This window comes from Saccopteryx bilineata, chromosome 4 (assembly GCF_036850765.1).
Source record: "Saccopteryx bilineata isolate mSacBil1 chromosome 4, mSacBil1_pri_phased_curated, whole genome shotgun sequence".
Taxonomy (NCBI): Eukaryota; Metazoa; Chordata; class Mammalia; order Chiroptera; family Emballonuridae; genus Saccopteryx; species Saccopteryx bilineata.
The window spans coordinates 291,751,372-291,778,287 of record NC_089493.1 but is presented as its reverse complement, the minus strand read 5'-3'; the positions used below and the strand labels follow the sequence as shown (position 1 = coordinate 291,778,287).

At 50.8% G+C, this 26,916-nt stretch overlaps 1 protein-coding gene and 1 long non-coding RNA gene across 4 annotated transcripts; one reads left to right on the top strand and one right to left on the bottom strand.

The window, feature by feature from the left end:
• Positions 1-2,129: 2,129 nt before the first annotated feature.
• LOC136334858 (uncharacterized) lies at positions 2,130-17,109 on the top strand. Of its 2 annotated transcripts, none has more exons than XR_010731227.1 (3): positions 2,130-2,263; positions 13,361-13,463; positions 16,906-17,109. It is a non-coding gene; the product is annotated as an uncharacterized lncRNA (long non-coding RNA). The 2 variants fall into 2 exon arrangements; XR_010731228.1 differs by lacking the exon at positions 2,130-2,263 and adding an exon at positions 4,678-4,805.
• On the bottom strand, positions 7,989-20,873 carry C4H16orf54 (chromosome 4 C16orf54 homolog). 2 transcript variants are annotated; one of them, XM_066275653.1, is made up of 5 exons: positions 20,790-20,873; positions 11,542-11,678; positions 10,820-11,073; positions 10,286-10,489; positions 7,989-9,867 (listed from the first exon to the last, which is right to left on the bottom strand). In XM_066275653.1, exon 5 carries the CDS (start codon positions 9,837-9,839, stop codon positions 9,150-9,152), a length of 690 nt encoding a protein of 229 aa, XP_066131750.1. In that variant the 5' UTR covers positions 9,840-9,867; positions 10,286-10,489; positions 10,820-11,073; positions 11,542-11,678; positions 20,790-20,873; the 3' UTR covers positions 7,989-9,149. The 2 variants fall into 2 exon arrangements, with proteins under 2 accessions (XP_066131750.1, XP_066131749.1); XM_066275652.1 differs by lacking the exon at positions 11,542-11,678 and having other exon boundaries at positions 10,849-11,073; positions 20,790-20,847.
• Between the last annotated feature and the right edge of the window lie 6,043 nt (positions 20,874-26,916).

The window sequence follows — 26,916 nt, the reverse complement described above, 5'->3', positions numbered from 1 at the left end:
CAGGTTTCCTTCCATACAGAATCATGACCCAGGGGTCTAAGCAGGGAATCCGAATCCTGCTCCCAGACAGACCTGAGGTCTCGCTCACCTGTGTGGCTGCCCCTACCCTTACCCCCTTACCTCGAGCCCGTGGTTCGTCTCTCTCTAACCCCTCTGGGGTGACTCTGTGAGGGACCAGGACATGAAGGCTCCCCAGGATGAAGGTGGCCCCTGAGGTCCCTTCTCCCAGAAGAGCTCCAGTCTGGAGCTGCCTCTCCCCTCCAGGAACCCCGCCTCCTCCGCCCTTTGCCAGGACAGAACCCAGCTCTCCTGCACAAAAGCTGCTTCCCTAGGAGGAACTGAAGACCCGTTCTGCCTTTAAGGGGATATCCTTCCTCTAGCCCCTTCTCCCACCCTGGAGACCGGTGAGGGGCCTGGCAAGGGGGCAGACCAGGAAAACAATGAGCTCATCTCAGATGAGAAAGCCCCAGACAGTCCAAAACCTTAGTCCCCACACACCTGCCATGAGCGGGCTCTGAGAGCAAGGCGCAGGCTCACCTAGCAGAGATGCCAGCCGAAGAGGACGCTGCCTTTGGTAACACCCCAACTGAAGGGGCCATGTCCACACGACACAGCTCGGAGGTGCCACCGCAGCTGTTCCTGTTCTCTCTAATGCACACCGCCACTCTGCACCTCCCTGTCCTTTCTCCAGGGAGAACATGAACAGCACAGCTAGGCAGCCGTCCCTGCTCCAGGGGACTCAGATCCCCGAGCCCTGGCTCCTCAGGCCGGAACAGGGAGAACGGAACCCACATAGAACCGGGGGTACTTCCAGGTGTCAAGGCAGGAAGTTGGGACCCACGGAAGAGTTGGGAACTGGAAAGCAAAACACGGGATCCAGGAGTCTCAACCTAAAATGCCCCCAGGACCCAAGCAGATGAAGTCAACGGGGGAAGCTGGAAAAAGACAAGGGGGAGTGGAAAACTAACCCTACCAGGCTGAGTCTCCAGCTTGCCCCTGAACCCAGAAATGAGTCAGCCCCAAGTCACCTCGAGAGGAAAAGAGAATGGACCCTGGGCAGGCGAAAGCCACGCGTGCCCTCCTCGCAGGCAGAGCAGATGGCCCGGGCGGAGGCTCGGGGGTAGGAACGGCTTGGGTGGTTTGGTCTAAGATTTGCGGCTGGACTCCGGAGAGGTAAGATGGCTGGGAGTTGGGCAAGGTCCAGATCACAAAACAGGGTCAGAGGACTTGGACTCGGTCCCGAGAGCAGTCAGCTTGAAGCTGGAAAGCGAGGTGAGCACATTTGCAGTTGGGTCATGTGTGCTGCAGGGAGAGGGGCCGTGGCTGCAGGGAGACTGGGAGGAGGCTGGAGGGGCCCCTCGGAGGGCTGGACAGGGTTGCGGCAGTGCGGCTGCAGAGGGAATGTGGGCAGAGGAAGTGGCGTCTGCCAGGGTTCAGAGGGCACTTGGAGCCAGTTGGGTGCAGGGCAGCAGGAGAAGCTGGGCATGGCCGTGGGCGAGGGGGACAGGGAGTGGGTGGCAAAGAGGACTCCCAGCCACACCTGGCATTGCCCTATTCATCTGGCGACACTTCCCATGGGACCAGGACTGGATGATTTCCTCAGTGTGAAGCCCATGCCCGTTATAACAAATGTGCCCATCAAACCAGGTGCTGCTGTCAGCACAGGACACATCACCTGCACTGGCTCCCGAGCAGGACGGGAGCACGCTGAGTGCTCTGGCTCAGCACACGTACGTCTCTTTCCTGCGGCAAACACTCCCGGGGGCTGGGTGTTAGCGGCTCCATTTACCCATTAGGAAACGTGCTTGATGAAATGAAGGGGAGCTGCTCAGGGTCAGACCTCAGTGAAGTGGTGGGGCAGGACCTGAACACCTACCATGTGCTAGGCAATATTCTAGCCACCAGATGTACAACAATGACAACAGACAAAAATCCTGTCCTCACAGAGTTCATATTCTAGTGTGGGGGAGGGGTGGAGTAAGGTGAGAAGAATAGATAATAAAGAAATTAAAAAAAAAAAAACGCCGGAAAATATCAAATGTCAAATCCCCTTACGGTCACCAGAGGGCACTGTGACCGCACCACCTTCCATTTCTCTGATTCCATTTCTCTTTCCAGTTTCCACAGATAACAGCCGAGGAGGCTCTGAATACTCAGTGTAGCGTCTGCTCAGGGAGGAAAGCTGAGAGGGGTGTGCAGCGGCGCCTCCTCCACCTGCTGTTTCAGCTTCACCCTCCAGCAGGCCCCCATCCAACTGCCCAAGGTACCTCAGTGACTTTTCAAGGGCCTGTGTAGTCCAGAGATCACCAAATATATTCACTGACCAACCCTTCCACCCTTCTCTATTCACCCACATTCTCACTCCCCTCTATCTACCCGCCTGGCCACCCTCTCCTATGCACCCACTCAGCTTCTATCTATCCTGGTTCTCACCTACCCACCCCATACACCCACCCTCCTTCCATCCACCCACCCCTCCTGCCACACCTCCACCCACCTACCAGCTGGAGCATTCAGCCTACAGCGTCCAGGAAGGCAAGAGGTCAAACCAGACTGACAGTGAGCGCAGTGGACATGAGTTTTAGAGAGCCAAGGCCAGTGAAAGCTGAGAGCATTTAAAAGTGGTGAGACACTATTAGCCAACCAAACTATCTGAAAGCAATTGGATTTGGGATCTTTAAAAAACCGTGGTATTGTGTGGTGTAGACACATGTATTAATTTATTGGTAGCCCTTCAAGACAATGTGGTAGGTAAAATTCCATAAATGTTTCAGCACCTCAGTACTTTGTTCCAATCACTTCCTGACTAATAGATCATTTTGGCAGTTACTTGGTAACATTTAAGACCGGCTTTCTGGGGCCCTAAGTAGCTCAGCATGTAAGACCACACTACAAAGTGCTGAAGACAGGCTGTGAATGACATCGGTATCCATTGCTGTGCCCATGAGATGTACTTCACATAACATGACTTTCTTTACTCCAGGTAGTAGTGCTCTTTAGGTCACTAGAATCTAGCATGGCACACCCAGAAACTGATCAGGGGCACAGAGATCCTTTTATATATTTCTAGCCTGGTGGGTCCCTGGGTAACCTGTTTCCTCTTTCCCAACTTAAAGATGCAGAGGCCTTAGCACTAGTAGAGAGTGGTCCACAAGTCACCTGCTTCCTGAATTTGGCTCCTTTTTTTTATTATTATTCAGTGAGAGGAGGGGATGCAGACTCCAGCAGGTGCCCAGACTGGGATCCACCCAGCAAGCCCACTAGGGGGCGATACTCTGCCCATCTGGTGCCGTGCTCAACTGCTGAGCTTGGGGCCAACTCACTCCAGTCGAACCTTGGCTGCAGGAGGAGGAGGAGGAGGAGGAGGAGGAGGAGGAGGAGGAGGAGAGAGAAGGGAGAAGTGAGAAGACAGAAAGGGGAGGGGTGGAGAAGCAGATGGGTGCTTCTGTGTGCCCTGACTGGAATCGAACCCACAACCTCAGTGTATTGGGACAACACTCTGGTCTGGCTAGAGCTGACATATCTTTTTTCTATCTCTATGTTTCTGCCTAATTTTTTAAACGTATGGGATACAGTTAGCATAGCTATGTTTATGTTCTCATCTAACATCTGTATCAGTTCTGGGTTGGTTTTAAGCGAGTGATTATTCTGCTGAGTATGGATCATGTTTGCTGCCTCTTTGCATGCGTGGTAATCTTTGCCTGCCTGCCTGACATTGTGAATTTTACCCTGTCGAACACCTGATATTTTTGTAATCTGTATGATTTGTTAGGCAGGTTCAGAGCAGTGTTCAGTCTCAGAGTTAATTAATTATTTGCTACTACTAAGCCAAGACCTTCCTGAGTACTCCAGCCAGGGCCCTGTGACATTTTCCAGTCTGGCTGGTGGGAAAAGGCCGTGGCCTTGTGTGAACCCTGGGCACACTGCTCCAGTTTTGTTGTTTGTTTGTTTGTTTGTTTGTTTTTACAGAGACAGAGAGAGAGAGTCAGAGAGAGGGATAGATAGGGACAGACAGACAGGAACAGAGAGAGATGAGAAGCATCAATCATTAGTTTTTTGTTGTGACACCTTAGTTGTTCATTGATTGCTTTCTCATGTGCCTTTACCATGGGCCTTCAGCAGACCGAGTGACCCCTTGCTCAAGCCAGCGACCTTGGGTCCAAGCTGGTGAGCTTTGCTCAAACCAGATGAGTCCACACTCAAGCTGGGGACCTCGGAGTCTCGAACCTGGATCCTCCGCATCCCAGTCCGATGCTCTATCCACTGCTCCACCACCTGGTCAGGCCAGTTCTTCACGTAGCTCTTGCCCTGGCCTTAGGTAGTTTCCGCACATGCGTATGCTGACTGGTTCTCTGCTGAATACTCAGGGGCCTCTCTACAGATCCCGGGGTTCTCTCTGGCAACTGGCTCTTCTCTACGCCCTGTTCTCCATCGCCTAGCTGTGGCGGCCTCCCTGGCTGCTTAGCTCCACTCCCTGAGCTCCCGTGGAAGTCCTCTGGGGCCCACTTCACTCCCCCACTCTGCCTGCAGTTCGGACATTCTCAAAGCAGCGAGCTGAACCCCCTTCGAGGTCAAGCCTCATTGTTTCCTTCCTCTCTGGACTTCATTGTCTTCATTGCTGGGTGTCCACGGTTTTGAAAACTGTTACTTCCCGTATCTCGTCTGGTTTTGTTGTGGCTGTGGTGGCGCTTTCAAGTGGGAGGGTAAACCGGGTCCCTGCTACCCCACCTTGGAGAGAAGTGGGGGTGGGGGTGTCGATGTCAGTACTTGAAGCGGCTCCCCGGGTGACTCCAGTGCGCAGCCAGGTGAGAACGGCTTCGCAGACCCCTTTCCTCCGCTTGAAGTGTTTTTCTCCATCAAATACAATCTTTGATTATTTCCTTCCTATGCTGTCTCTGGAGTTTCTGTTTGACGGACAGTGAATGGAATGATTCTGCATCTCTCAATGTTTCTTTCATAGTTTCCATTTCTTTGTCGTTTTGCTCTACATCCTGAGAAAGGTTTAAAACTCTCCCCCCCCTTCCTTTGATGAACTTTTCAGTTGGAGAAATTATATTTGTAGTTTCCGGAACTTCCTTTTTCTCCGGTTGCGGTGCCTCCCTAGAAGCCTCTGCTTGTTTTAGGGGTGCGTTAGCATGTTTGCGAGCTGCCTCCGGGGCTGGCTGTTTTGGCCAGTCATTCTATTCCTTCTGGTGCCACAGTTGGCGGTAAAGACTTGGGGGGTCACCAGGGCATGAGACAGCAAGAGGCGCCAAGGGCATCAGTGAGGTTGCCCAGGAAGAATGTGTCAAGGGACAGCAAGCATTCCTGGGCTGACCTCTGAGGAAGGCAGCGGCAAAAGGGCCAGAAAGGCTGGCGGAGGGCGGGAAGGAAAGGCAGGGATGCAGCGGTGGGGTTCAGCTGCTTTGCACCGGTTCGGCAGAACCGATACCTAATTTTTTGTTGAGTTCTGCGAACCGGTTGTTAAAATGGCACTTGTAATCAGGGGTCTAAAGTGGGCCCCTGGAAAGCCGCCCAATGTGGAAATCACAAATTTACATTCCTTACTCTTTTCTAACATTCATCTGCGCAACAGTGTATTCTAAGCACCCGTAGTCATGTTCATTCCGCCCATGGGTGAAAAAAGTTGCAAGTGAGGGCGCCAATCAAGAAGCAATATGGAGATAATCTCAAATAACAGTTATTTGTTTTTTGTCAGGTGGGTTTTTTTCATTAATATTTTTAAACTTTCTTATAACAATCTAGTTTTGTAGACCTCTTTTATTATTCTTATTTAAGTAGTAAGTGCATGAAATAATAAACTACCTTTTGCTATATCGTTTTTTTATACTTAGAATGGTCCTTAGGGCCGAGGACCAGTTGTTAAATTCTTTGAGTCCCACCACGGCAGGTATGTGCAGCCACAGCGGGCAAGGGAAGAGGATGTGTTGAGAATGGAATCAGAACGTCTAGTGCTGCTGACAGGGGGCTGAGCAGAGTCCTTGATGGAAAGGCCCCAAGGTTGGTGAAAGGGTTTCAGTGGAATGCTCACAGCTGGACGGAAGCTGTGGCGGGCTGCAGAGTGATGGGGGATGGGAGAGTGCTAGGACGGCCAGGACAGACAGCTCTTCCCAGATGTTGGTCTGCGAAGGAGGTAAGAGGTCATGTTATGTGGTGAGAGACAGAGAATTCGTTGTTGGTTGGCTGGTTGTTTTTAAAGTGGGGGAGATTTGAACTTGTTTATAGAGGAAATAATCTGGGTTTGGGGGGAGGAAGGGGTGATATTGTGAATGTTATAACTGAACAAGCACATCCCTATCATGAAACATCTGGAAATGCTGCATAAAGTCAAGCAGACACCCTTTAAAAGGCAAAAGATTTTTGCTATCTGAAGAGAAACCAGAGTATAAGCAAACATCCTTTTAAATGCACAGCTGGGTTTAAAAAGAACGTAAGGGGAACCCCCAGGAGCCACACACAAAGAAGAAATTGAAAACTGAGCCTGACCCATGGTGATGCAGTGGATAAAGCACTGACCTGGAACGCTGAGGTCGCTGGTTTAAAACCCTGGGCTTGTCGGGTCAAGGCACATATGAGTAGCAACTACTATGAGTTGATGCTTCCTGCTCCTTCCCCTGATTATTTTATAATCAGCAAACAAAATCTTTAAAAAAAAAAAGAAATTTAAAACTGAGCTGTGTGAGCTGTTAGGTGGTTTCACATTCACCAAGCGACTGGCCTTGAGGCCTTGCCTGGGGCACTGAAAACAGAGGCCCCCATATAAAGGTGCACCCTCAGTGAAAGAGCAGGCTAGAGTCCGACCAGGCGGTGGCACAGTGGGTAGAGCATCGGACTGGGACATGGAGGACCCAGGTTCAAAACCCCGAGGTTGCCGGCTTGAAGGCTTGAGTACAGCCTCACTAGCTTGAGTGCAGAGTCACTGGCTTGAGCATGGGATCATAGACATGACCCCATGGTACTGGCTTGAGCCCAAAGGTTGCTGGCTTGAGCAAGGGGTCAGTTGCTCTGCTGGTGCACCCCCCCCAGTCAAGGCACAAATGAGAAGCAATCGGTGAACAACTAAGATGCTGCAACGAAGAACTGATACTTCTCATCTCTCTCCCTACCTCTCTGTCCCTATCTGTCCCTCTCTGATTCTCTGTCTCTGAAAAAAAAAAAAAAAAACCCCACAGAAAACAAACAAAAAAAATGAGCAGGCTAAAGAAAAATCTTCCCATCATTCCAGGGAGCAAAAAGAACCTTGTCTGTCCCCACCGTCCTGCTGCTGCCGAGCCTTGGGGAGCAGGCAGGTAGCTCTGAGGGCTGCCTCTCTGCCCTGTGTCCCTGGTGGACTGATCCCTCCTCAGGGGCAGAGCCCCACCACCCAGTCCTGTCAGTTGATGGTGGTCAGAAGTGACACCGTTATCCAGCTCCTAAGTGACAGAGATGGGACAGGAGCTGTGCCTTGTATCAGTTATGTGTCCCTTCCTATCTCCCCCTCCACTCCCACCCCTGCCATTAGAGAGAGTGAGCCCCTGAAAGGCGGGGCCGCCCGCAATGCGAGGGCCACGTGCTGGATGCCGCAGCTGGGGAGAAGTCCCTCCGCCCAGGCCGTCTCACCCCCTGCTGCTGCTCCAACCTCAGGCATCCCGGGCGGGTGCGGGGGGCGGCCCAGGCTCAAGTGCTCCCTGTAGGTGCCGAGCCCTAGCCCCAAGAGCCCGAAGAGCCGAGCCAAGTGTTGGCCTCTGCCCCGCAGAGCTTCCCCGCAGTGCGTGAGCTGTGGAGGGCCCTGGCGGGCACAGAGTAGCACCAGATCGCTGCCCCCTGTGCAGGGCACGTCTGTCTCAGTACTTCCGAGGGAGGTGTCAGGGTGGTGGCTGCCACGCCTGACACTTGCTGGCTCATCTGGTCCTTTTTCTCTCAACAAAGAAAGACCATATCTTTGGGTCAGTGCCTCCAGCAGGGAACAAGGTCTACATAGAACTTATCTTTGTTTACAGTGTATTTTCATGTTTTATCTTCTATTTATGGCAAGTGATACTGGTTTTCCATTTACAGATGTGAAACAAAAGAGTCCTTTTAAAATAAATGTATTAAGCAAATAGTAAACCAATTTAAAGAAAAATATAAAGTAAAGAACAGTACAGGTGGTAAATTGATAAGGCAAACCCCCTCAGTCATCACTGCAGTTTGGAGTCAGACCTCGGAAAATGAACCCCAATCTCCAGACGCCCAAGGCCCCCCCCCCCTGCTCCCAAAGAGGTCAGCTGATAGGACAGACGGCTACAGGGCCAAGGACGTTTGGGGGCTCCGTCTCTCCGGGGCGGGGTGTTAGAAGTAAGTCTGCCTGGGGGAAACTGTCTCTCCAGAACACTCCAGCAAATGAGGAGGGCAGAGGGCGGGAGACTGCGTGTGGAGCGGCCCAGCAGGGACTGCGCTCCTTCCCACCTTGGCTGGATGCCAAGTCTCCTTGGCCCCGCCTCCCTCACCACAGCGGGCTAAGGGTCAGAGGTCAGGGATGTGTCAGCCTTCAGCGGACGAGGACGGGCAGAGGGCTTCTTTGATTCTAGGTTCCAGCTGAAGGCAAGAGAGGGCCTCCCCAGCTTGGCTCCCCGAGGTCGCTGCTGTGAGCTGAGGGTCCAAGTCGCAGTTCAGATATAATCAGATGTTCCTTTGTCTGGTCTTGACCTCTCTTTCTGTGTGTTCCTGGAGGGATGATTGGTGGCTGTGGAAACTGGATTCCTGCCATCTCCTCCTAGCAGAACTGACGAGCGCCATCCACATCCACGGGATCCCTTCCCTGCGATCCTGGCGTCTTCGGTGCACAATGAAGGAATTCACGATTGTCTAGTTCTAGTACCTTAAGTTCTTAATCAGGAAGGTGATGTTGGCAGCTCTGGACCAGAGTGGGCCCACCTCCAGTTCCCCGCACGCAGCCGTCCCCTGCCCCGCCCCCCAGGCCGCTAAGCAGAGGCAGCTCCGCCCACACCCAGCGGCCCACACCGGGGTCCAGCTAAATTGAAGTCCAGATGTGAAAGGCCCAGGGCATTCTTCCCTGGCCTCAGGTGTGAGCTGGGTTCCCAGGCTGGAGCCTCAGGGTCTTAAGGTCTCTCTGAGGGTGGGTCTTCCTGACAGGTCTCTGGGAGGCCAGTCCTCCGGGCTCTGAGGACTCAGAAACCCACGCTGGTCCGGCCTTCACGCCTCCAGAAAGCCGAGATCTGCTCCAGGGTGACCCGAGGCTGGAGGCCCCACTCAGGGTCAGGGCTACCTGGCCGCTGCCTTTGCTCCTGGGGGCCCCCTAGGTTCACACTGGCCTCTGGCCTCTGTTCCAGCTCAGCCCAGCTCACCAAGCCCGGGGCCTGGGGCCTTCCCTCCCAGGCCTGGGGCCCCCAGAAGCTGCTTCTCGCTGGGGCCTTGGGCGGGGTTTGGGGGGCTAAGAAGCTGGCAGGAGAGCGTGGAGCTGAAGGGGCAGGAGGAGCTGTTGCCCGGGCCTCCAAGGTGCCCCCGGAGGTAGGGGGGTCTGGGGCGTGGTCCAGCAGCAGAGGGACCGCAGAGCCGTACCAGTCCTCGGAGCGCTCGCGGGGCGTGCCTGTGGGCTCGATCCACAGCTCTCCGCCAGGGCGCCAGACCAGGGTGGGCGTCTGGAGGTTGGGGTCTGGGCGCAGAGCGCGGCGGAACAGGCGCTCGGCCAGCACGGCGGTGGTGAGCAGGAAGACGGCGGCCAGGGCGGCCAGGGCCAGCATGATGGGGATGCAAGGCCCACAGGGCAGCGGGGGCCACGGGACTGGCTCGGTTGCAGGCGGCTCGGTTGCAGGTGGCCCCGCCATGTGCCCAGGGGGCTGCTCTGGAGTCCCAGGCATCGGCAGGGGTCCGGAGGGAGAGCGAGACCTGGAGGGGGAGAGAGGCAGCAAGTGCCCAGACAGGACTAAGAAGAGCCAGGGCAGGGGCAGGGAGCCTGGCCTGAAACAGACCCAGGCAAGGACAGGAGCAGCAAGAACCCAGAAGGGGCTAGAGGAGTCAGATGGGGCGGGGGAGGGGCAGCACCCGCGGGCCTACAGCCCGGCCCTCCCGCTCAGAACCCCCAGCCCCCTCTCAGGAGTCAGACCCCCCCACCCAGATCCCGGGTCATCAGACAACGCTCTGAGGATCCCAAGAGTGTCCTCCTTCTGTCCCCCCAGCCTCTCTAAGGGCCCCAGGGTTGTCTTTCCTCGGCGTCCTGAGCTGCTCAGGCCCTGCAGGCCTGCAGAGAGGAAGTGGCGGGCGCTGTTCCCGGGGCTCCCACCTGCAGGGGCTCCCGCACCCTCACCTCAGTCTTCCTGAGGGGCCTCGGCGGCTCCTCTCTGCTGTCAGCGGCTCTTCCCCGTGCCTAGGGGAGGGCGCAGGGCAGTGGCGGAGATGCGGCGGAAGGGAGGGCACCACTTGTTGCTGGCAACTGCGCCCCAACTCCCCTGCCCTGAGGAGTGTCTCCAAGGCAACCTGGGGGGATGTGGTCACTGCGGTGGGGCGGTTCCTGGCAAGAGAGGTGGGGCCGGAATGGGCAGTGGCTCTGTTGAACTCAGTGTCACTTCAGTCAGTCCCCAGAATATTAACCCAGAGGCCAAGAAAGAGGAGAAAGAGAGGAGCCCCGTCGGTTACCCTCCCCCACCGCAGCACCATGGCGCCTCCTTCCCTCCGCCGGCTGGTGGGTGTCGCCCTGTCCCTGTCCTGCCAGCGCCCACCACAGCTGCCCCCGCCATCCTGCCCCCGCCATCCTGCCCCCGCCATCCTGCCCCCGCGTGCCCTCCTGCTTGGCCTAGCCTTCTCTTTTCTTTTCGTGAAAATACTCTCCATGTCTTCATACCATTTAGCTCCAGTTTGGTTAGAACACACCTGTGAGGTGAGGCTTGGGTAGCAACAATGTCAAGGCTCTGGGAAGAGCCCAGGGTCAAAAACAGGCTTGAGCATGTTTCTAAGACTCCAGACATCGGCCATCTTGGCTCCTTTCTCCTGTTGCTGAGGCTGGAAGGAGCCCGTGTCGGAAGGTGATGGAGTGTCATCAGCTCCAGGACTGGAGTCCTTTCAGATTGTCCAGTTTGACTCACTGACAGATGAGCCCTAAATAAGGGAGGCGTCATGCCCAAAGTCACACAACCCATGCATGTGGGAGGGACAAGGGAAGTGTAGATATAAATTCCTGGTCTGCTCCCCGAACATAACACAACCCAAAATATGCTAATATTTTGTTTTGCAAAATGATAGCCCTTTAGTGTGAAAGACTACAAAACTATGTGGAAATGTTACTGTCTTACAAAAGGTGGTCACAAGGGCAGGCTGACTCAGACCACTCTGCCCTGGTGGTTTTGAGAAAAAGGTCAAAGGGCACAACAGGCAAAGGGTGGGAGTAGGTGGAAATGAAGAGGCCGGTGGTTCTGGGCCTTGTGACATGCAGAATCCTGAGGACACCAGCATTTGATGAGATTATAAGGCTTAAAATAAAATCTGAACTTAATACCACTGAATTGGAGAGTTAAAAATGACTAAGACGAGCCTGGCCTGTGGTGGCTCAGCGGATAAAGGATCAACCTGGAATGCTGAGGTCGACACTTCAAAACCGTGGGCTTGCCCGGTCGAGGCACATGCGAGAAGCAAGCAATGAACAACTGAAGTGAAGCAACTATGAGTTGATACTTCTCACTTGCTCTCCCATCTCTCTCTTCTCGCTGCAAGATCAATAAATAAAACCTTTAAAATTTTTTGAAAATAAGAATTTAAAGATCACTAATTTGAAAAATGGTTAAAACAGTACATTTTATGGTATATATATTTATGACAGTAAAAATGTTTTTTGCCCTGGCCAGTTGCTCAGTGGATAGAATGTCTGCCCAGCATATGGAAGTCCCAGGTTCAATTCCCAGTCAGGGCACAAAAGAGAAGCCACCATCTGCTTCTCCTCCCTTCCCTCTCCCCTTTCTCTCTCTCTCTCTCTCTCCCCCCCCCCCTCCTGCAACCATGGCTTGATTGATTCCAGCCTCTGAGGATGGCTTCCTGGAGCCTCAGACTCAGGCACTAAAAATAGCTTGGTTGCGAGCATGGCCCAGATGGGCACAGCATCGGCCCCAGACGGGGGTCACTGGGTGGATTCTGGTCGGAGCGCATGTGGGAGTCTCTCTATCTCCCCCCTTCACTTAAAATTTTTTTTTTTTTGGTATTTTTCCGAAGCTGGAAACGGGGAGGCAGTCAGACAGACTCCCGCATGCGCCCAACCAGGATCTACCCGGCATGCCCACCAGGAGGGCGATGCTCCTGCCCATCCTGGGGTTCCGCTCTGCCACAACCAGAGCCACTCCAGAGCCTGAGGCAGAGGCCACAGAGCCATCCTCAGTTCCCGGGCAAACTTTGCTCCAGTAGAGCCTTGGCTGTGGGAGGGGAAGAGAGAGACAGAGAAGAAGGAGAGGGGGAGGGGTGGAGAAGCAGATGGGCGCCTCTCCTGTGTGCTCTGCCCGGGAACTGAACCTGGGACTCCCGCATGCCAGGCCGACGCTCCACCACTGAGCCAACCGGCCAGGGCCTTCACTTAAAATTTTTTTAAAAGGAAATTTTGACACATTATTATATACAACATGGATGACCCTCTAGAGTAGGGGTAGTCAACCTTTTTATACCTACCGCTCACTGTTGTATCTCTGTTAGTAGTAAAATTTTCTAACCGCCCACCGGTTCCACAGTAATGGTGATTTATAAAGTAGGGAAGTAACTTTACCTTATAAAATTTATAAAGCAGAGTTACAGCAAGTTAAAGCATATAAAAATAATTACTTACCAAGTACTTTATGTCGGATTTTTGCTAAGTTTGGCAGAATAAATCTTTATAAAACAACTTACTATAGTTAAATCTATCTTTTTATTTATACTTTGGTTGCTCCACTACCGCCCATCATGAAAGCTGGAACGCCCACTAGGGGGCAGTAGGGACCAGGTTGACCACCACTGCTCTAGAGCATTCTGCTTAGTGAAATAAGCCAGTCACAAGGGACAAATACTGTATGATTCTCCTTACATGAAGTCCCTAGAGTAGTCAAACTCATAGAGACAGAAAGTGGAATAATGTTAGCCATGAGCTGGGGCTGGGGGAGGTCAGGGAGTTAGTGTTTTATGGGTGTAGAGTTTCAGTTTGAGAAAACGAAAAAGTTCTGAAGACAGATGGTGGTGATGGTTGCACGACAAGGTAGATACACTTAATGCCACTGAACTATACCGATACGTCATTAAAATGGTAAATTGTATGTTATGTATACTTAACCACAATAAGAAATTTAAATAATAATATAGAAATGGAAAGAGATAGAAGAAATTATTCCCCACCATCTCCTCACTCCCAAATAAATCTGCTCTCCTTTTATAGGCTCTGCAGGGTGGGGACCAGCACCCAGGCGGCCTGACTCCCAGGTTTCTCGCACTCCCCCACCCAAGAATGTCTGAAAAAACGAGTCAGGAAGTTACTGAAGGTGCGTGTGCAATGGAGAAGTAAGTCTCTGGGTCCGAAGCATAGGAAACAGGTGTCGAGGGGGAGTGTGCTGGGTTGTGGGTGGGTGCTCCTGGGCCAGGTGTTCAGGGAGGACTTGGCTGCGCCCGGAGCCAGCGAGGAAAAGCTTCCTTTCTTTGCAGGCTTGGCAGCTGGCTGTTCGCTGCCGCGCAGGGTTCTGTCCCTGGTGCGCTTGGCTCTAAGTCTTTGCGGTGGTTTTAAAACATGTCTGCACATTCCTTAACTTGACACTCCTGTCCCAAGATTGGGTCTAATCTCTGCCTCTTGGGTATAGGCTGGGCTTGGTGACTCACTCCAATTGAGTACCAGCTGGAGTGACAGCATGGTTTCCAAGGCTAGGTTTTAAAAAAAGAATAGAGCTTCCACTCAACTTGGGCACTCTCCACCCCTGCCGCTCGATGAATGCCCTTGGAGCCCAGTGGCCATGTGTGAGGAAGCCCAGGACACCTGCAGGTGCCCTGGTTAAAGACCCAGCTAGGGTCCCAACTGACAGCCCACCACCCAGCCTCTTCACGAGCAGCTCTTTAGATGACCCCAGCCCCAGCCTTCCAGCCACTTCAGCTGATGCCAAGTGGAGCAGAAATGGGCTATCCCCTCCTGGGCCCTGCCTGAACATGGACTTATGAGAAAAATAAATATTTTAAGGTTGAGGCAGGTGAGGAGGAATACAGCAGCAACATTGGCTTGGTTAAGAAATACAGCAAAAGCCTGACCAGGCAGTGGTGCAGTGGATAGGGCATCGGACTAGGAAGTGGAGGACCCAGGTTCAAAACCCTGAGGTCGCCGGCTTGGCCCTGGCCGGTTGGCTCAGCGGTAGAGCGTCGGCCTGGCGTGCGGGGGACCCGGGTTCGATTCCCGGCCAGGGCACATAGGAGAAGCGTCCATTTGCTTCTCCACCCCCACCCCCTCCTTCCTCTCTGTCTCTCTCTTCCCCTCCCGCAGCCAAGGCTCCACTGGAGCAAAGATGGCCCGGGCGCTGGGGATGGCTCCTTGGCCTCTGCCCCAGGTGCTAGAGTGGCTCTGGTCACGGCAGAGCGATGCCCCAGAGGGGCAGAGCATCGCCCCCTGGTGGGCAGAGCTTCGCCCCTGGTGGGCGTGCCGGGTGGATCCCGGTCGGGCGCATGCGGGAGTCTGTCTGACTGTCTCTCCCCGTTTCTAGCTTCAGAAAAATACAAAAAAAAAAAAAAAAAAAAAAAAAAAAAAAAACAAAAAAACCCTGAGGTCACCGGCTTGAGCACGGGTCACTGGCTTGAGTGTGGGATCATAGACATGACCCCATGGTCTCTGGCTTGAGCCCAAGGTCACTGGCTTGAGCAAGGGGTCACTTGGTCTGCGATAGCCCCCTGGTCAAGGCACATATGAGAAAGCAATCAATGAACAACTAAAGTGCCGCAATGAAGAATTGCTGCTTCTCATCTCTCTCCCTTCTTGTCTGTCTGTCCCTATCTGTCCCTCTCTCTGTCTCTGTCACACACACACACACACACACACACACACACAAAAGAAATACAGCAAGTGATTCAAGAATGCCTTCCCCCAGCTGAGATTCACCAGCCCTGCGCTGTCCAGTACAGAAGCCATTAGCCATATGTGGTTCTTCAAATAAAATAAAATATTCAGTTCTTCAGTCTCATTAATTACATTTCAAGTTCTTGGTCAACACATGCAGCTAGCGGCTGCTCTATTGCGGCACAGCTATGGACATTTCCGCCACCACAAGAAGCTGCGTGGGACAGTACTGCATTAGAACCCGCCGCCTGCCCCAGCGGGCTGAGGACGACAGGTCAGCACCCCCGGGGCGCACACAGAATGCAGACTCTCAGGCTCTGCCCACACTGCTGGATCAGAGGCTGCCTCTTATCCGGGTGTGCTGGTGATCTGTAGGCACATGAACGTTCAAAAAGCTGGGCACTAGCCTGCCTTGGAAACCCCCGGGGAGCTTTTTATTTTATTTATTTATTTTGAGAGAGAGAGAGTGAGAGAAAGGTAGGGAGAGAGATGAGAAGCATCAACTCTTCGTTGTGGCACCTTGGTTGTTCGTTGATTGCTTTCTCATATGTGCCTTGACCGTGGGTGAGGGGGTCCAGATGAGACAGCAACCTTTGAGCTAGCGACCATGGGGTCATGCCTATGATCCCACACTTAAGCCAGCAACCCCGCGCTTAAGATGGTGAGCCTTCACTCAAGCCAGTGGCCTCTAGGTTTTGAACCCGGTTCCCCAGCATCCAGGCTGACGCTCTATCCACTGCACCACCACCTGGTCAGGCTGAGGGAGCTTTTTAAAAAGCCTAAATCATCTGAGGTGGGATAGGCATCAGTTGTCTTTAAGACTTTGCAGATGATTCCAATTTGAACCAAGATTGAGAACCACTGCTCTAGTCTATATCTCCTGGGGTCCAACAGCTTCTGCCCTGTAGTGGGCATCTGCTGGAGTATTTGACCAGCACCGCTATTTGAGGAATTGTCTTTCTTGAATGGTTGCAGCAAGAGCTGTCACATTTGTACAATGTCACCTCCACCTAATCTTGAGTCACTAGGTTGATGCCTGAGGCATGCTGGACTAATTACCGTGGTTCTTTCGCCAGGAGTTTTGAGACTGTCTGACTCTCTAGGTGATTGAGTCTGTCAGATGTGCGCATTGGGAACTGTCAGTGGTCGCTCTCCCAACACTTGACTCAGAGAGTGGAAGGAGCCAGCCAGCAGAAAGGAGCACTGGAGAGAGAGATTTCTGATGGTGGGGTTTTTTTGTTGTTTTTTGGGGTTGTTTTTTTTTACAGAGACAAAGAGAGAGTCAGAGAGAGGGATAGACAGGGACAGACAGACAGGAACGGAGAGATGAGAAACATCAATCATTAGTTTTTCGTTGCGCATTGCGACACCTTAGTTGTTCATTGATTGCTTTCTTATATGTGCCTTGACCGTGGGCCTTCAGCAGACCGAGTAACCCCTTGCTCGAGCCAGTGATCTTGGGTCCAAGCTGGTGAGCTTTTTGCTCAAACCAGATGAGCCCACACTCAAGCTGGCGACCTCGGAGTCTCAAACCTGAGTCCTTGGCATCCCAGTCCGACTCTCTATCCACTGTGCCACCGCCTGGTCAGGCTCTGATGGTGTTTTGAGTCCCTGCTTTCACTTCCTTTCCAAAGCCCTGCTTTCACTTCCTTTCCAAAGCCCAGCTTTATTCCTGTCCTGGGTAACTGTGTCCTTATAATACATTTTCCTTTGTGCCTAATAGTTTGGGTTAAGTTTCTATGACTTGGCCCTAGCCAGTTGGCTCCGTGGTAGAGCATCAGCCTGGTGTGTGGATGCCCCAGGTTTGATCCCTGGTCAGGGCACACAGGAGAAGCATCCATCTGCTACTCCACCCCTCCCCCTCTCAGTTATCTCTCTCTCCTCTCCTCCTGCAGCCATGGCTCCATTAGAACAAGTTGTCCCAGACACTAAAGATGGCTCCATGGCCTTTGCCTCAGGCACTAAGAAGAGCTTGGTTGATGAGCAATGGAGCAACATTCCAAATAGGCAGAGTATCACCCCCTGGTGGGCTTGTTGGGTGCATCTTGGTCAAGGTGCATACGGGAATCTGTCTATTTGCCTCCCCTTCTCTCAATGACTTACAAAAAAAGTTTTGTTACTTGTAACCCCCAAAATGCTAATTTATATAATTCTGGGTCTTTTAACTATGTTTCAGAACAGAATTTCCAGCTAGATTCCAGAGGTGACTCAAAGTTAAGTAAAAAACAGCTTTATTATTATTGTACTGTATAATACATTTCTTTTTTTGTACTTTCATATATTTGTGTAATATTTTATAATAAAAGTCTTTTTTTTGCAAAAGTCGTCTCTCCCTCTAAGCTTTTTTGTATCTATGTGAACTAACAGCATCATGAGCTCCCAGTTTGCTGACCTAGAAATGTATGGACTAACCTGAAGTCTCTTCTTCTCACCCCTTTCTGAAGCCAACTGGTTTGGGTGACTGTATATGTGAAACACCCTTCTCATCCCCACGGCCACCACCTTATTCTGGTTCTCACTCTCTGTCTTAACATCCTCCTGATGTGGTTTCTCTTACTCTCCTTTCTCCCCCATCCTAGTTCTTTTCCAGGTTAATATTTTAAAAAGACAGTTCTGATTCTATCACCTTCTTGCTCTAAAATGTTTGAGGGAGTACTGTCATCAACAAGATCAAGTTGACATTTCTTGGCTAAGCACACAAGACCTTCCCAGTCTGGCTCCAAACCTACCTCTCTAGCCTCACACTCACGCAAACTCAAGCTCCCTGAGCCTACTGTCTGCCTTCTTCATGTGTGCTATTTGTTTATTTACTTACTCATCCACCCATCCAATAAAAGCCCAGGGATGTGGCACTTTACTGGGTGCTGGGAAACAGCCTCTTTCCCCTTGAGATTGGAGCCCCTCTAGCTGGCCAACTTTAACTAGTCTGTCAAGACTGTTAAAGCACCGTTTCTTTGGGAAGCCTTCTGTAACTTCTCCAAAGACTGGGGTCCTCTTTGTAGTAGGTGGAAACGGTGAGCAGGGAAGGCTTGCCAGGAGTAAATGCTGCTCATTTTTCACCCTGGATCTCCTAAAGCAGTGGTCCCCAACCTTTTTTGGGCCACGGACCGGTTTAATGTCAGAAAATATTTTCACGGCCTGACCTGTGGTGGCACAGTGGATAAAGCGTCGACCTGGAAATGCTGAGGTCGCCGGTTTGAAACCCTGGGTTTGCCTGGTCAAGGCACATATGGGAGTTGATGCTTCCTGCTCCTCCCCCTTCTCTCCCTCTCTCTCTCCTCTCTCAAATGAATAAATAAAATTTAAAAAAAAAAGATAAGCATCTTTAAAAAAAAAAAAAAAAAAAAAAAAAAAAAAAGAAAATATTTTCACGAACAGGCCTTTAGAGTGGGACGGATAAATATATCACGTGACCAAGACAAGCATCAAGAGTGAGTCTTAGACGGATGTAACAGAGGGAATCTGGTCATTTTTTAAAAAATAAACCATCGTTCAGACTTAAATATAAATAAAATAGAAATAATGTAAGTTATTTATTCTTTCTCTGAGGACCGGTACCAGATGGCCGACGGATCAGTACCGGTCCACGGCCTGGGGGTTGGGGACCACTGTCCTAAAGGGTGATTTCATTTCTGGGCTCCCAAGGAAAATGGTGAAGAACCAACCAAGATGAATTGGCCTGGACTTCCAAAAACAGCAGCCACGCCAGGTCGACTAGCAGATGCATCGTGCTGGACACCTAATTTTCAGGAAGAGAAGCCAGTGTGGATTGGAGTGTGTGTAGATGGGAGTGCTCCCACACGTGTGTGTGCGTGTGCTGTGCTCTTGTGTGCGGGCGTGTCAGAATCCCTGATGATGAGCTGAATGGAGCTGCAGTCTGGGACACAGCTCTGATTATGTTCTGGGGAGTCTGTCTACTCTCATGTGTGGAGCCCCCTTCAGCACTAAAACACAAACTGTCCACCCTAAACTGAGTTGGGGACATTTTGGCTACTAGTTAAATCGCAAATCCAAGCAACATGTATTGAATATCTACTATGGGACACATGCAGGGATTCAACAGTGAACAGTCAGACATGAGCCCTGCACTTGTGGGGCTTGCCTGGGGAGTAAGCAACCAAACACGTGTAGACCGGGCAGGTTGGAGGAAAGCCAAAGCCCCGAGGGGCTTTCTGTTCCCGTCCTGAGGGAGTGAAGGTGGAGACCAAGCCCTCTGACTGAAAGCAGTCACCCCAGGGAAGGCCCAAGGACGTCGTGGTGTGTGGCCCTGCTGGAGCTTTCTGCAGTCAGGAACCAGACAGCAGATGGTGTGGTGTTATGTCTCAGAAAGGGCAAGAGCAATCTAATCAGTTTTGCCAAACAATAATAAAATTGTACACTGTATTCTATTTGTTAGTTTCTTATGCATGATGTCATGTTTCTGCTTAATGAATTAGAATAGATAACTGATCTCTCCAAGGCACCTCAGTCCTGGAGAGATTGGGGTCCTCCACCTGCAGTGTTGTTGCTGCCTCCTTCCTTTGCGGCTCCTTTTCATGAGACCCTGAATACTAACAACACGGGATCGTGTGTGTGTGTGTGTGTGTGTGTGTGTGAGAGAGAGAGAGAGAGAGACAGACAGACAGACAGACAGACACAGATAGATAGGAAAGGAGAGAGATGAGAAGCATCAACTCATAGTTGCAGCTCCCTAGTTGTTCACTGATTGCTTTCTCATACGTGCCTTGACTGGAGGGCTCTAGCTGAGCCAGTGACTCTATATTCAAACCAATGACCTTAAACTTCAAGCCAGTGACCTTGGGCTCAAGCCAGAGCCCATGGGGTTATGTCTATGATCCCATGCTCAAGCCAGCAACCCTGTGCTCAAGCTGGCAACTGCGCTCAAGGCCGCAACCTTGAGGTTTTAAACCTGGATCCTCAGTATCCCAGGTTGATGCTCTATCCACTGTGCCACCATCTGATCAGGCAAAGATTCTAACCTCAAAAGCTGTAAAAAATGATAAGAATTAATTAAAAGGTCACCTCTTTGGGGACATCTGGGGAGGTGGAAGGCACCTGGGCTTTGGAACAGGTCAGCCCTGGGATTAAATCTGAGCTGCCTTGCTCAATAGCTGTGAGATCCTTGGCAATCTACTTAATTTGTGTCTGCATCTCTGTTTTTCACAAATCATCAACTTGAAGGACTGTTGGGAGGATAATATTAGACAGTTTTATCCAAAGCACCTCGTACAGTAGGCATTGTGCACTTAGGTCCTCTTCCACCTTCATTTAACACTGCTTCTCATCTTTGAAAGATCATAAAGGATTTGCCCCCTCATATTAGGGACCCACGTTAAATCTTGATACCATTCAAGGCTGCTCTGCATTGACCATCAGACTCCAGGCTCTGAGACTTACTTGTCTCCCACTCTACCTGCTGGTCCGTCTTCCTGACACTTCCTCTTCCTGGCGTCCATCACTGACGACTCACCCTCCCCCACCCCACTCCACTTCCTGCATACCCTTGATTGTATACTGCATTGCTGCAGCCCTTCTCTCTCCTGCACTTGTCCACATGGTCCTTCTGCCACCCCTTCCTCATAAATCGTTTTCCCTGGACCAATACGACCACTTTCTTTGGTCCTACACCAGGTCAGTAAGTTCTGTTGGAGAAAATCACACAGCTCACCACCTTTACTGTCTCCAGCGTCACCTGGTCCCTTAGTCATCCATCCTGTAACACGGATCTGGGCAAGTTTCTCTTCCCTATGACCTAGAGTTGCTCTTCCAAACCACTCACAGCTTCCCTGAAGAGCTCTGCTCGACTCCAACAGCTCTCTCCATTAGCCAATAGCCTCTTCTCTCTCCATGAAGAAAGCAGAAGCTCTTCCTTGTTGATTCCCAGCCGCCAAAAGTGGGGTTGGCCCCCTCTACTCCTAGCCACACCCTAGCAAGGGTAGATTAGTAATCAGAAAATAAACATCGTGTTCAGCCCTTGGCTCCACTCATGGCTTGCCCGGGGAGTCTTCTTGGCCTTCTTCAGTCCCTATAACCCTGTCTGCCCTGATACTTCCGTTCTGTAGTGAAGGAAGGTGTGTCCCACTCTGTACCCTCTGCTGACCTTCCTTGTTCAGATATCTCTGCTCCTCCTATGCTACTGCTCCTGGCCATAATTGATTGTGCACCTTCTATATGCCTAGCAATTTGCTAAACACATGTTTATATCTCATTTAAAGTTCCCAAATACCCTCTGAAGTGGATCTTATCCTTCCTTTACTAACAAAACTCAGAGACTTTAAGTAACTTGTCCAAGATAAATAAACGGCAGAAGTGGACCTCAGCCAGCTTCTGTTTTCTTTTTGTTTGTTGGTTGGTTTATTTATTTTATTTATTTTATTATTTTATTTTTTTGTATTTTTCCAAAGCTGGAAATGGGGAGGCAGACAGACTCCCGCATGCACCCGACTGGGATCCACCCAGCACACCCACCAGGGGGCGATGCTCTGCCCATCTGGGGCAATGCTCTGTTGTGGCCAGAGCCATTCTAGCGCCTGAGGCAGAGGCCATGGAGCCATCCTCAGTGCCCGGGCCATCTTTGCTCCAATGGAGCCTCGGATGTGGGAGGGGAAAAGAGAGACAGAGAGGAAGGAGAGGGGGAGGGGTAGAGAAGCAGATGGGCACTTCTCCTGTGTGCCCTGGCGGGGAATTGAATCCGGGACTCCTGCAAGCCAGGCTGATGCTCTACCACTGAGCTAACCAGCCAGGGCCGGTTTATTTTTATTGATCTGAGAGAGAGAGAGGAAGGGTGAGAGAGCAACAGGAACATCTGTTCCTGTATGTGCCCTGACTGGGGATTGAACTGGCAACCTCTGTGCTTCAGGCTGATGCTCTAACCAGCCAGGGCCAGCTTCTCTTTTCACTCTGCAGTCCTGGCATCTATAACCAAGTTTCCTGGCCAGGGGCAGGCCTCTCATTCCCTGCGTGCGCCTGGCTACTTTGGAGCTGAGGGTCCAGCTCACTGGTGGCAGTCTGCAGAGCTGTGGCCGCGGGGAGGGCTGTCCCTCACGTGTGGCTCTGAGCAGCACTAGGTCAGACTTCGTCTCCATTTCCAAGTGCCCTCTAGAAGTGCCTTTGATTCTAGCTCTCTCTGCCCGTGTGTCAGTGATCTGTGGTTAGATAAGCATTTTGCCCTTATTCTTTCATGAATTGAGTGGATACGAAGAAGTGCCAGCGCTAGGGAAAAGATAGGAAACTCTGAGGTTTGGTGCAATAGGAACAAAGTGGAGAAGTGCCGCGGATGCGGAAGTCAGTGGCTCTGGCCTCAGCTGGACCTCAGCTGGACACGCGCCAGGCCTCAGTCGCTCAGCACCGTATCCAACTGAGGAAAAAGAACACGATGGAAGCATATGTGTGGAGTGCTAGCAATTCACGAATTAGGTTGATAACTAAAACATCAGGGATGGTTTTATGGTTTTCTCGTTTCTACAGGATATCCTTGGGATTTCCACTTTCCTTAGAGTGAGACCGGTGCTCACTCAATTTGTACAGAAACAATTCGTTGGCATTCACCACGGCCACGTGCCCTGGGGCTTTGCTTAGCCTTGGCCATTCAATTCTCACAACAACCCTGAGAAGTAGGCACAGATCTCTCTCTCTCTCTCTCTCTCTCTCTTTTTAAGATGAGAAGACAGGAGCAGAGAGAAGTGAAGTAACTTGCCCGGGCTCCTGCACGGTGGCAGCTGGGTCCCCACACAGCCTCTGCTCTTTGCCCTCACGCCACTCGCTGGCTCAGCGCACCTGGGGGACGCCATGTGTGACAGCAGATGACTGACTTGCATGTGATAACAGAAAGGAGACCAAACCTACTGTATTTTTAGATAACTTCTTCCCCAAGGAGTGCGTCCTGGTAGCATGCTCTCAGCTCTCTCCCACTCTGGTCTCAGTTCGTCCAGCAGACAGGAGCCCTTGATCTGGCTGAGTCCAGCCAACCCAGATGCATGGGGACTGCATCCTTCAAAGATTACGTCGTCATAGGTTTAGAGAGCGAATATTCTTTGTGAGAAAGGAAAGCTAAACTAAACAAAGGAAAATAAAGAGTTTTTTGTGGACCAAACAATTCAGTAAGAGGTATGGGGCGGAAAGCAAAAACCCTAGAGGCTTAAAAATAGTTACCACGTAGCTACGCCTCTATCCAAGGAAATTACAACCAGGTTTCCGAGTGACTTTAACTTCAGTCATCCAAACCAACTTAAAATTCTTTTTCAAAAAATAAATAAATAAATAAATAAATTCTTTTTCCAGTTGTATTGTGCATTTGACAATATCTCTAGAATCTGAACTCAATCTAACCCATAAAATAAAGCTACCTGCGAGAAAGATCGTGGCTGCCCAGAGCAACTTCATCCAGAGACCAAAAGGAAAGGTGACCGTATTTCCCCGTGTATAAGACGCACCTTAATTTTGGGGCCTGAAATTTGAAAAGAATACAACCACCTTGAAAAGGCCGGAAATGCAAGTAAAAAAATCTACAATGAGTGCAAAAACAAGCGTGAAAAAGCGGGGAATGCCTCATTATCTCCAATTTACAGATGAAGAAACTCAGTAGGTCATGAAGCAAGGAAGGGCTGGAGTCAGGCTTTAAGCCCATTTCTCTTTATAACACAGTATTTTGTCTGTGAATTCTTAGCACAGTATTCTAGGTTTCTGACTTCAGAGATGATTAACCCATTTTGTAGCATATATGTATATGAAATCATTATTTGCACACTTGAAACTAACGTAATGTTAAATGTCAATTATATCTCAATTTTAAAGATGGTTCACGGTATACACCTAGCCCCCCTGAGTCTGGGTCTCTGGCCCTGATCTTGTTACGGCCCTGGAAGTGTCCCGACCGCTTCTAGCCTGACAGCTTCAAACTGAGCACTGGTATATAAACAACCTTACCCAGAGAGTAGGAGTTCTCGTTATTTTCAAGGTTTTTGTTTTTTGTTTATTTTTTAAAGATTTTATTTATTGATTTTAATTTTTTTTTAATTTTATTTATTTATTTTTTACAGAGACAGAGAGAGAGTCAGAGAGAGGGATAGACAGACAGGAACAGAGAGAGATGAGAAGCATCAATCATAGTTTTTCATTGTGCGTTGCAACACCTTAGTTGTTCATTGATTGCTTTCTCATATGTGCCCCAACCGCGGGCCTTCAGCAGACTGAGTAACCCCTTGCTGGAGCCAGCGACCTTGGGTCCAAGCTGGTAAGCTTTGCTCAAACCAGATGAGCCCATGCTCAAGCTGGTGACCTTGGAGTCTCGAACCTGGGTCCTCTGCATCCCAGTCCGATGCTCCATTCACTGCGCCGCCGCCTGGTCAGGCTATTTATTGATTTTAGAGGGAGAGAGAAAGGCAGGGGGAGGAGCAGGAGGCATCAACTTCTAGTAGTTGCTTCTCATTTTTGCCTTGACTGGGCAAACCCAGGGATTTGAACCTGTGACCTCAGCATTCCAGGTCAATGCTTTATTTACTGTGCCACTACGGGTCAAGCAGGTTGGTTTTTTTTTAATAAAACTGCAATTTACAACCAAAAATCACATTTTATATTGTGAGTCAGTACACACAGTGTATAGTAGTTAACTGAAGCAACAGTTAGCCTTGTTATATGTGATGGGCTCTTTTATTTTTCCTTAAAAATATCGTGGTCTTGCCTGACCAGGCGGTGGCGCAGTGGATAGAGTGTCAGACTGGGATGCGGAGGAACCAGGTTCGAGACCTCGAGGTCGCCAGCTTGAGCATGGGCTCATCTGGTTTGAGCAAGGCTCACCAGCTTCAGTCCAAGGTTGCTGGCTCCAGCAAGAGGTTACTCGGTCTGCTGAAGGCCCACGGTCAAGGCACATATGAGAAAGCAATCAATGAACAACTAAGGTGTCACAACGAAAAGCTAATGATTGATGCTTCTCATCTCTCTCCATTCCTGTCTGTCTGTCTCTATATATCCCTCTCTCTGTAAAAAAAAATTTTTTTTTTAAATATCGTGGTGTTGAGCTGTTAAGTTGATTTCATGGTCCACTAACAGGTTAAGACCTGCAGACTGAGAAACGCTGTCCTTGAAGACTTTGGCCGGTCCTGCGACTTGTGTTTCTCATTTTACAAATGCAGAAATAGAGGCCCCAAGGAGCGAAGTGACTTCTGTAAGTTCATACAGCTAAGAAGTGTTGGATCGACCTCAACCTGGAATTCCCTTTATGTCCAGTATTCTTACGAATACAGAGTTTCTCCACAGAAACTGTAAATAAGAAACTAAAGAAAACCCCAATTCAGCCCTGTCGGAAGAGAGCCACAGATGTGTGGAGAGACCAGGGGAGCTCTGCATGGAGGCCTCACTGCAGCCGGGGCACCTGCCAGTCATTTATGGGGCACCTGCTCTGTGCCAGGTGGTGCGCAGGAGCTGGGGATTCAGACATGGATAGATGACAGTCCCTGCCTTAGAACGCGCTCAGGTTTAGTAGAGGAGGCTTCCATGTAAACAGATTGTTGGTCAAATAAGTTTGTAAACATGATATATATGTTTGCTCGCTTGTGACTTATATTGGGTGTGGGGGACAGGCTATAAGCAGGCCAGGTTGTTGTAGCCTGAGGTTTGGTTTTGGGACTAAGCTTTTCCCCACACCCTTGACTGATTGTATGATCTGGGTGGTGCACTCTCATGAGAAATCCAATTATGCCTTGGATAAGTGACTTTGTATCGGAGACTTCCTTGTTTGTATATTGGATTAAGGGATTTTGGTTTTCTACACTATAAAGTGGGACAGACCAGGAGCTCAGACACACAGTTCCTGCTATCACAATTGCAGGGGCTCCCCTGATCCCTTGCCCTTCATGGGAAGAGCTGGTTTTCTGCTTTTCCCTTGTCTTCTTTTGTGGTTTGCCTGTCTTGGTGAGACACCAATAAATAGGATGGCCCCCCATCCTCTGACTCCGCCATTTCTTTATCGTCTGCCCGAATCCAATGCGAACCTGCATGGGCTGGGCTGCTCTGATGCTGGCCCTGGCCGTGCCTCTTGGCTTTACACAGATAAATTACAGTGCAGAGTAATTAGGACCAGGGTGGGGCTCTAGGAAGCGCAGCTGGAGACCGGAGAAATGAAGGAGGTTTGAAGTGGGGGTGCTGGGAAGAGGAGAAGCCTGAGCAGCGTGTGAGATACGGACAGACGCAGGCAGTGGTGCTGCTGGGTGGTGGTGGGCGGTGCTGGGCGGTGGTGGGCGGTGGTGGGCGTGGTATGGGCTGAAGATCTTGAAACGAAGATTCTAGGTGGGCAGAAGGAAGAGAGAGCAGTGTGGGCATCTGGAATCGTGTGAGCAAATTGCAGGCAATGGCATGTGGGGCACAGGGCACAAAAGGGTCGGGCGTGGAAGGATCCTCTCTGCAACTTAGGGACTTCAGTTCTGTTCGCTGGACTATCCATTGGAACAGGGAATGGTGAACAGAAAAGCAATGTTCACATTTGTTTTCGTGGTAAAAGCCTTTGTTCAAATGAAACTGCCGCGAAGGTCCAATGTGTAAGAGAGGAGGTAGAGAATTGTTATTCCTTAACAGGAAACATATATGCCATTGTTTGGAAATATTTTTTTGAAAAGCCCTGGATGGGCATAAATTCTCACTTCGGGCCCGAATTTGCATCAAGACTTTAAGAAGACAAAGCTGACAGTCCAGGAGGGCAGGAGAGAGGGACCAGTGAAACAAGGAAAGGTCCACAAGGCTCCTACTAGGGCCTCCCATCTCCACTCTTACCCCCCAGCCCAGTCCACGGACTGAATAATCCTTTCAAAAGGCAAACTCTCCAACGGCTCCCTTCACGCTGGGAAGGAATCCAAACCTGGCCACGGCCTCGCAGGCCTGCGCCACCTGACTGCTGCCCGGACCCCGACTCCCAC

Bases quoted from the DNA above. Each gene is read 5' to 3' on its own strand.
- C4H16orf54 (XM_066275652.1), bottom strand. From the start codon at position 20,833: ATGGAGAGAGCTGTTGGAGTCGAGCAGAGCTCTTCAGGGAAGCT. The intron at 10,490-10,848 runs GTGTGTTCTAAC...CTCTCTTGCCAG, and splicing joins ACCCAAGCCTCACCTCACAG to GAACCGCCCCACCGCAGTGA. The intron at 9,868-10,285 runs GTGAGGGTGCGG...CTCCCCCTCCAG, and splicing joins GGCCCCTCAGGAAGACTGAG to GTCTCGCTCTCCCTCCGGAC.